The 9,960-nt window shown below is 40.3% G+C and overlaps 1 protein-coding gene across 1 annotated transcript; it reads left to right on the top strand.

The window, feature by feature from the left end:
• Window positions 1-1,363: 1,363 nt before the first annotated feature.
• On the top strand, window positions 1,364-2,095 carry LOC138909348 (uncharacterized). The gene is made up of 3 exons (XM_070200542.1): window positions 1,364-1,441; window positions 1,544-1,672; window positions 1,796-2,095. Exons 1-3 carry the CDS (start codon window positions 1,364-1,366, stop codon window positions 2,093-2,095), a joined length of 507 nt encoding a protein of 168 aa, XP_070056643.1.
• Window positions 2,096-9,960: the final 7,865 nt, after the last annotated feature.

Below are 9,960 nucleotides of genomic sequence, written 5' to 3' on the forward strand. Positions count from 1 at the left end.
GTCGCCCTAGAGGGGGAGGCCAGGCCGGTTATTATGCCCTTCCTGCTAGGACGGAGGAAGTTGCATCTGATTCTGTTATCACAGGTATTATTCCGGTCTGCTATAGAAATGCATCAGTCTTATTTGATCCAGGCTCCACTTATTCCTATGTGTCATCTTATTTTGCTTTGTATTTGGGTGTATCCCGTAATTCCTTGAGTTCACCTATCTATGTGTCTATATCCGTGGGTGATTCTATTATTGTTGACCGTGTGTATCGGTCGTGTTTGATTTTTCTTAGTGGTTTTGAGACCAGAGTCGATTTAGTTTTGCTTAGTATCACGCTATCACGCTATCCTTGATTGTCACGCCAAGACGATGACATTGGCTATGCCAGGTCTACCATGGCTAGAGTGGAGAGGTACCTTAGAGCATATTCCTAGCAGGGTTGAGAAGGGGTGTGATGCATATCTGGCCTATGTGAGGGATGTTAATGTTGATATTCCTACCATTGAGTCAGTTCCGGTAGTGAAGGATTATTCAAACATTTTCCCAGCAGATCTTCCGGGCATGCTGCCCGACAGGGATATTGACTTTGGCATTGATTTTTTATTGGGCACTCAGCCCATTTCTATTTCACCTTATCGTACGGCCCCAGGAGAGTTGAAAGAATTAAAGGAACAATTGCAAGAGTTGCTCGATAAGGGCTTCATTCGGCCTAGTGTGTCGCCTTGGGGTGTTCCTGTCTTGTTTGTAAAGAAGAAGGATGGTTTTATGCAAATATGTATTGATTATCGCCAGTTGAACAAGGTTACAGTAAAGAACATGTATCCATTGCCACATATTGATGATTTATTTGACCAGCTTTAGGGTGCCAAAGTGTTCTCTAAGATCGACTTGCATTCATGCTATCATCAGTTGAAGATTCGGGAGCCAGATATCCCGAAGACCACTTTCAGGAGGTATGGCCATTACGAGTTCCTTGTTATGTCTTTTGGGCTGACCAACGCCCCGACAACATTCATGCACTTGATGAAAAATGTATTTCAAACCTATCTTGACTCCTTCGTTATTGTGTTTATTGACAACGTTCTGGTGTACTCCCGGAGTCAAGAGGATCATGAGCAGTACCTGAGGACTGTGCTTCAGATCTTGAGAGAAAAGAAGTTGTATGCAAAATTTTTGAAGTGTGAGTTCTTGATAGATTCAGTGGCATTTTTGGGTCATGTGGTATCGAGTGAGGGTTTCAAGATAGATCCGAAGAAGATTGAAGTAGTGCAGAGTTGGCCTAGACTGCCCTTAATTATGGAGATCCGGAGTTTTTCTTGGCTTGCCGGGGTATTACTGTTGATTTGTGGAGGGTTTCTCGTTTGTTGCAACACCTATGACCAGATTGAACCAGAAGGGTGCTCCATCTAGATGGACCGAGGAGTGTGAGGAGAGCTTTCAAAAGCTCAAGAATGTATTGACTACAGCCCCAATATTAGTGTTGCCTACTAGTTCGGGGTCATATATGGTATATTATTATGCATGGTACATTGGTCTCGGTGCGGTGTTGATGCAGGATGGTAGGGTGATTACCTACGCGTCTAGACAGCTGAAGGTGCATGAGAAGAACTATCATGTCCACGACCTCGAGTTAGCAGCTATTGTTCATGTCTTGAAGATCTGGTGGCATAGTGTCCCTTGTGAGGTTTTCACCGATCAACGGAGTCTACAACATCTGTTTAAATAGAAGGATCTTAACTTGCGGTAGCGGAGATGGTTGGAGCTGCTTAAGGAATATGACATCACCATCCTCTATCATCCCGGGAAGGCCAATGTGGTGGGCGATGTCTTGAGTCGCAAGGCAGAGAGTTTGGGCAGTTTAGCATACCTACCAGTAGTAAAGAGGCCTTTAGCCTTGGATGTTCAGGCCTTGGCCAACCAGTTTGTCAGATTGGATATTTCCCAGCCGAGCAGAGTTTTGGCTTGTGTGGTTTCTCATCCTTCTCTTTTTGATCGTATCAGAGGACGTCAGCATGATGACCCCCATCTGCTTGTACTTAAGGACACGGTTCAGCACGGCGAAGCCAAGGAGGTCACTAGTGAAGATGGCGGTGTATTTAGGATGTAGGGCAGGCTATGTATGCCCAATGTAGATGGTTTGCGTGAGTTGATTCTCTAGGAGGCTCATAGTTCACGGTACTCCATTCATCGAGGTGCCGCGAAGATGTATCGAGACTTGAGGTAGCACTATTGGTGGAGGTGGATGAAGAAGGCCATATTAGAATATGTAGCTCGTTACCTAAATTGTCAGCAGGTGAAGTATGAGCATCATCGACCGGGTGGATTGCTTCAGAAGTTAGAGATTCCAAAGTGGAAATGAGAGCAGATCACTATGGATTTGGTTGTTGGGCTCTCACGGACTCATAGTAAGTTCGATGCAGTTTGGGTGATTGTGGATAGATTGACCGAGTCAGCTTATTTCATTCATATGGTTATTATGTATTCTTCGGAGCAGCTGGTTCAAGTTTACATTCATGAGTTTGTCAGGCTTCATGGCATACCGGTATCTATCATCTCTGACCGGGGTATGCAGTTTACATCATGGTTCTGGAGAGCCGTACAACATGAGTTGGGTACTCGGGTGGAGTTGAGTACAACATTTCACCCTCATAGGACGGGAAGTCCGAGCGCACTATTCAAATATTGAAGGATATTCTTCATGCGTGTGTGATGGATTTTGGGGGTGCTTTGGATCAGTTCTTGCCACTCGCGGAGTTTTCCTACAACAACAGTTATCAGGCGAGCATTCAGATGGCCCCGTATGAGGCTTTGTATGGTAGACGGTTCCGGTCTCCAGTGGGTTGGTTCGCGCCGGGCGAGGCTAGGATATTGGGTACAGACTTGGCTTAGGATGCTTTGGAAAAGGTTAAATTGATTCACGATTGACTTCGTACAACCCAATCTAGACAGAAGATTTATGCAGATCGAAAGGTTTGCGACATTGCATTCATGGTTGGGGAGCGGTTCTTGCTCCGGGTTTCGCACATGAAGGGTGTTATGAGGTTTGGAAATAAGGAAAAATTGGTCCCTAGGTATATTGGGCCTTTTGAGATTCTTGAGAGGGTTGGAGAGGTGGCTTACAGACTTGCACTACCACCTTGTCTCTCGGCAGTTCATCCAGTGTTCCATGTTTCCACGCTCCGGAAGTATCATGACTATCCGTCTCATGTGTTAGACTTCAGCTCAGTCCATCTATACAAGGATCTATCTTATGTTCAGGAGTCGATGGCCATTTTGCACAGATAGGTTCGAAAGTTGAGGTCCAAGAACATCGCTTTAATGAAGGTTCATTGGAGGGGTCATCTGGTCGTGGAGGCGACTTGGGAGACCGAGCATGATATGCGCAACCATTATCCTCATCTTTTCATCACTTCAGGTATGCCCCTATACTTGTTCAAGGACAAACATTTGTTTTAGGAGGGTGAGGATGTAACGACCCAGCCGGTCGTTTTGAGAGTATTAGCCCCGAACCCTTATTTATTACTCCTTCTATTTTATTTTATGGTTACGTGCCGGGAGGTTTGGATTTTTTGGTTTTAGAGTGAAATAGGACACATAGTCCCTAAAATGGAAGCTTAAGTCATATGAATTGAATGTAGTTTAATTTGTGTGGAGACGACTCCAGAATAGATTTTTGAAGGTTCCTATAGCTTCGTAGGGTGATTTTGGTCTTAGGAGCGTGTTCAGATGTTGAATTGGAGGTCCGCAGGTCATTTGTCACGACCCAAACCGATGGGCCATGACGGGCACCCGGTACCTTACTCAACCGAGTACCAACGTAATGTATCTTTCTTATTACATCATCATATACACGTGACATACAGGCCTAATAGGCCAACATGATCATTTATAATTTCAAAACATAGGCCGACAAGGCCGCACTATCTTTCACGTACACAACATATGTCTACAAGCCTCTAAGGGTACAGAAATGTCATAAAGGTCAGGACAGAGCCCCGCCATACCAAACAATACAAATCTAAATCATACTGACCAAACAAGCAACTCCGGAGCAAATGGAGTGCATCCATATTTTCCGCTGAGCTGATCGCCTATTTGGAGGACTCTCGACCTGTCTATCGAGACCTGCGGGCATGAAACGCAGCGTCCCCAGGAAAAAAGGACATCAGTACAAATAATGTACCGAGTATGTAAGGAATAAAAATCAGTAAATAATAGACATGAGAGAAACATGGAGTAAAAGACTCGACATGTACGTTTGTATAGCTCTGTGAATCATTTCATTTTTATAATGTCATGCATATGCATATAAATGTCATACCATGCATAGGTATATACGTTCATAACATCATCAAGTCTCTGAGGGCATCCCATCATATCATTTCGGCCACTGTGGGCAAATCATCAACGTATACCAACTGATCAGGTGGTGGTGCGTATATAACGCCATAACCTTTCCCATATACCATATACATACACACACACACACACACACACATATATATATATATATAGTCAATGTGCATGTATAAAAGCATAAAATACATATGAAATACGTTAATAAAATCTCTTAGTACGTCATAAGACCATTATGCCTCTGATTAATATCATGAAATAAACTTTACCAACTTACGTATTTTTTTTAGACCTATGAACATATGATAAAATAATATGACACGTAGGGAATCAAAAACATAAACATCTCTAATATTTCTCTGAATAGAGTCATGTATGGATATTGTGCATTTTATTGTTTCGTTTGTGCCGTATGGATCATGCCAAAAGAAATAAGGGATAACCTTAACATATATGAGTCAATTATCTTGATAATCCCTCTAACACACGTTAATTGCGATGAAACACGTAACAACGAGATCGAAATAGGGAACAATCCGTATGAAATGCTCAAAGCAATAACGTTGCTATTGCAAAATCATCTTTGTCGAAACTCTTTCTCAAGAGATTTAGAATTAATGTTGTGTAACGGAAAGCTTGCTGAAACTCTTCTTAAGAGTTTAGGAATAATGTTACATGAAAATGGAAAGCTTGGTTGAGCTCTCTTAGAAAGAACGTTACTGTGTTCTTTTCTTAAGAGATTTGAAGATAAATGTTGAATTTGGAAAGTTATCCTTAATTATTAGGTGGACCCCACATGTCTAGCTTAGTGTCACTTAAGTTCTTCAAGTGTGACACCTTTCATTCCTAATATAGGAGTCATAACTCTTGGAATGGTGGCTGCCACGTTTTTGGCTTGGTCTTTATCCAAAGACTTTAGTTAATCAACCACCAATTAATAATTAACTAGTTAATTCCCCCATTAACTAATAATTCACATAATTAAGAATCATCTCAAATTATTTAAAATACTACTCACTTTTAACACACCTTATACACCTTACTATTATGGTCATGTGGTATCTTATATGGCACTAGTCCATAAATACCGGGTATTATAGCTCGGATCGTATTTTATTCCAAAATATTAAATTTCGACGAAATTCATTTGCTTCGATTCGCTTACCCTCTCGCCTTCACAAATTTACTTATCCCTTGTTTGAAATAACATAATACTTATAATCTCAAAATAATCTCATTTTCGAGCTTATATCAATTTACTTATGGCGTACTTCCACGTACGAAAACATGGGGTGTAATATCATTCCCCCCTTTGGAACATTCGTCCTCGAATGTTGACTGACATACTTATCATTCTCATAACCCATAGCTCTTGCGAATGCCTTAGTACTCTCCTTTCCATTTAGGCAACTATTCTATGAATATACTCAAAGGCCTGGGCATTCCCCCCTTTAGGCCTCTTTCTCACACCACGACTTGTGGTCAGAATCTTTTCAATCTCGTAATTGTTGCTACCTTCTATCATGCAGCCTGTACGATTCTGACCTTGTAAATGTGACTTTGCGACTCTTCTCTCCTTTTTCCTCTAGATTTTAGCCAATCTCTCGGCCTCACTTTGTAAACATATATAGAGCTTGATAAGATGTTTCTCCAGACATCTATAGGTATACTGAAGTTCTTTGCTCAATACTTTGTTGAACTTATGAATATTGCTATATCTTATTTCATAGACCCGGTTATCCATTCGTATGACTTTACTGCATCTAGGTAGGTCATACTATACCATAACTCTTACTTCGATTTATCGTTGCTGAGGTCTGCTACCAAATTCCAGCTTACTCCTGTTGTTTATCTCATATGTATAAATCTAAGTCCTTTAATACTTCCTCATTACTGTTCATCATAAGAATGACGACCTAATCTCATTTTATACTTTGTGTCTTTTGTCCATCCATTATTGATTCGCCTCAATATTGATCTACAATATACCACTGATAACTTGAAACTTCTTACGTAATACCTTGCCACTAGGGCTTAGGTTGCATCGAGGAATATTTGAAGTGACTTTCCTGATCCACCTGGGGGCGATACGATATTATACTTCCATAATCGTATTTCATAGCATCCCAATGTGATTCTCCTTATGTGGGTATTTTAATCCTGTACAATTCATCAAATCATTACTCAATCGAATGTCCAAACGTCATCCTTTATTTATCGCGATTATACCCTCAATCTACTACCAGGGCAGCATTCTATCTCTCCTAAATTCTATTAGTCTTAGACTTCTTTGAGTTCATTCAGGCTATACTGAGCTTTCTTAATTTAGAGAAACCACTAGCTCTCTTATTTTCATGAGCTTAATCTCGAGGACTTATCCATTCTCGTCACCTTCTTACTTGTCTTTTCTCATCCTTACTCATGTCATAAAACTCCGTCGCTTTACTATACTTTAGCTTGCGACCTCTACGTATCTATTTATACTATTCGCAACCTTCTTTCAACTTGCTTGCACCATAGATTTCCTTATGTTATTCCGAAACATCAAGTGAGACATCACATTGTCTCAAATTCTTCTTTACTCTTTTAGCTAGACCTCTCGATATTTAAAAACCATAGGTTGGAAGATATGCCACTGACGACACTGCTATTATTCCTGGATACTGAATCCTAGTGCTTCTAGCCTTCTATTCGAAGCATGGACTATTCTCAACCTTCTGATTTTGAGTATCTTGTACGTCGTTCACCTTTACCTTACTTACCTTAAAATCTCGCATCGTATCTTTTATCTCTTTCATGACCTCCCTTCCACATAGGTATAATTCATGTCCATAACTTGAAGCTCTATTATAACACTTGCACCTCTGGTGCATATACAATCCGGCGAAAGCTTCATACTGACTTCTGATGAGGCTGGTACTCTTCTAACTGCCTTTATCATAGATCCGTTATAGAATATGGCTACTGCACTATCTCTCTTGTACCTCTGATATTAAGGGTGATCCTGTAATGTTCTCAATCACGATTCCTATAATTTTCTGGGTCCAATAATTAGACTCCTGATTTACTTGGTTGATATAACTCTTTAGTTTCTTCTTCCTTCTGATCAGCCTTCATGTAGGCTTAAGCTATCTTCCGATCTTCGGCTCCTGGTATTAGTGATTACTTTAGCCTTTCATGGATGATATAGAATATCCATGATATAATCTTCTAACAATTCAATCCTTTGTTTATACCCTGGCTCAATTCTTTCTTTTAACTTATACCGGAGTCTTCTATGGTTGTATGATTGTCAACATATATGTTGCATGGGTAATACTCTAAAATCTTAAGTGCATTCATAATGTAACTCACTCTGGATCACTGATCGAATAATGCCTTTCGTTCCTTATTAACTTTCTTTAAATGTAAGTAATTACTTTTCCTAGTCGTTTTGCCACTTGTTGCATGCGTACTTAGCTTATCTTAGTTCCCACGCATGCCGAAATTTTCGTGCAACTCATATGATCTCGAATATTACTTTTGATTTTTCTTCCCGTTCCTTAGCCACGGTAGGTGCCACTTTCTCATGGAGTGCATACAATGTTATAGTGAGACTATTTTTTTACATGACCATTACTTCTTTAGGTCATTGTGCTTAGGTTGAAGCCTTCTTCCTTATTTCCTCAGCTAGTCTTTCGTTAGAGTACTTAGGGAAGACCTTCTTCTTGTAAAGCTGTGAGCTTATTACATCGTATACTTGACGGAATTTTTGATGTTTTTCCTCGCCTATAATTATCCGTAGTTACTTATTTCCACGCCCTTGTACTTGTAGGGTTGCTCCTGAACTGAAGTTTTGACTGTCTTCCTAGTGAGACTATCTTTTATTTCCATAACATTTATATGATACCTTTAACTACCCTAACTCCTATCTGAATATTTCTCAAGGGTCACGATGTCATATTTGCGAAGCTGAATTCCCCATATTGGGGTTCAATCTGTTTATCTTTCATGATCTATTGATTTGTCTGTATCCTCTTATCTAGCTATAACTAGGCACTTCCTAAATCAACTACTAACTACTCGTTGGCCCATTCTCATATCAATATTCTGTGTAATCTTGTTCACCAACCCGTATTGACTTCTATTATTTTGGGGTCTAACTTTTCCTTTCGGTAGTTGCGTTGGAGTCACAAACTTATTTTCGAAGTGATTATATGACTTTATGGCCTATACTCTTTTATTGTCTCAAGGCCTGTCACCTCTCGTCTTTTCTTTCACTTGACTATAGACTATGTAATACTGTCATTTCATTTGTTTTTCTACTGTTGTCATCCATGCATCACATCTTACTCATAATGTTTCGTTATCTCTCTTCTTATTTCCCTGCTAATAGTTTTGTCTATCACTTTATTCTGAAAACTTTAACAAGACATTCTTTTGCTTTTAGCTCCCCTTGCTTCATCTGTTGGCTCTTTGGGTTGCCTAACATTCTTCCTTTACTAGGGATGGGAGCCACACTAAGATAATATTTATCCCTTCAGGATTCCAATGCCTATCTTTGTAGTACTCATATCTAGTTGTACTATTTTAGAGTGCATCATCTGGGTGTCTCACAAGGAGATCTATTAGCACATTTGCAATATCCTTCAGAAATGTCAACTGACACAAACAATCCATTTACCATTTTGGGTTACTCTAACCCCATCCGGATTCTGATATCCGTCCTTCTCTTATACTACTTCTGTTAGCTTCCATAGGGCATAAATGAGATGGGTGTGGCCAATTGTACATACCTCTGTTACAATTGAAGGTAACTCAAAATGCTTATATCTCCCTTCGTGAATGGTAAATAATGATAATCTTCATGAGCTGGGTACCTCGTACCCTTTTTCATCTTGCTTCTTTTACTTGTTGAAGCTTGTATCTACCTTCTGATTCTCTTGTTGCTTTTTACCATATGGGTGGATAGATATTCATGACTTAGGTATCCCTTTCCAGAAGCTCACGCGTCTTGGTACACACATGATCTGCTGGAGACCTCACATTTGCTCATCATAAGCATGATACAAAATCGAGTTCCTATGACTCAATTCTTCCACAACCGCATTCAATCCCTTACCAAACGTCTTTCTATATGCAGGCATCATCGTATTATGAATAAGATAGAGTTTAGGAAATTGAGTTCTTACAACTGAGCTCTACCACACGATCTAGAGTAAGAAGAAAGAGTGACAGTCCTAAATGCCCTGCAGCCTCCTGGTTATAAGTGTGGTGCACGACACACCCATAAACAAGACTCTACTAGACACGGCTTGTAGACTCCTTAGGACAGAACTGCTCTGATACCACTTTTGTCACGATCCAAACCGATGGGCCGCGACGGGCACCCGGTACTATACTCAACCGAGTACCAACGTAACGTATCTTTCTTATTACATCATCATATACACGTGACATACGGGCCTAATAGGCGAACATGATCATTTAAAAATTCAAAACATAGACCGACAAGGCCGTACTATCTTTCACATATACGACATATGTCTACAAGCCTCTAAGGGTATAGAAATGTCATAAAGGTCGGGACAGAGCCCCGCCATACCAAACAATACACATCTAAATCATACTGACCAA

This window comes from Nicotiana tomentosiformis, chromosome 4 (assembly GCF_000390325.3).
Source record: "Nicotiana tomentosiformis chromosome 4, ASM39032v3, whole genome shotgun sequence".
NCBI classification, from domain to species: domain Eukaryota; kingdom Viridiplantae; phylum Streptophyta; class Magnoliopsida; order Solanales; family Solanaceae; genus Nicotiana; species Nicotiana tomentosiformis.

What these genes read in the sequence shown, in the direction of transcription:
- LOC138909348 (XM_070200542.1), top strand. Translation starts at nt 1,364, where the DNA reads ATGACCAGATTGAACCAGAAGGGTGCTCCATCTAGATGGACCGAGGAG. An exon ending in GCTTTCAAAAGCTCAAGAAT is followed by an intron (nt 1,442 to 1,543) that starts GTATTGACTACA and finishes GTGTTGATGCAG; the next exon opens with GATGGTAGGGTGATTACCTA. An exon ending in GGCATAGTGTCCCTTGTGAG is followed by an intron (nt 1,673 to 1,795) that starts GTTTTCACCGAT and finishes CATCCCGGGAAG; the next exon opens with GCCAATGTGGTGGGCGATGT.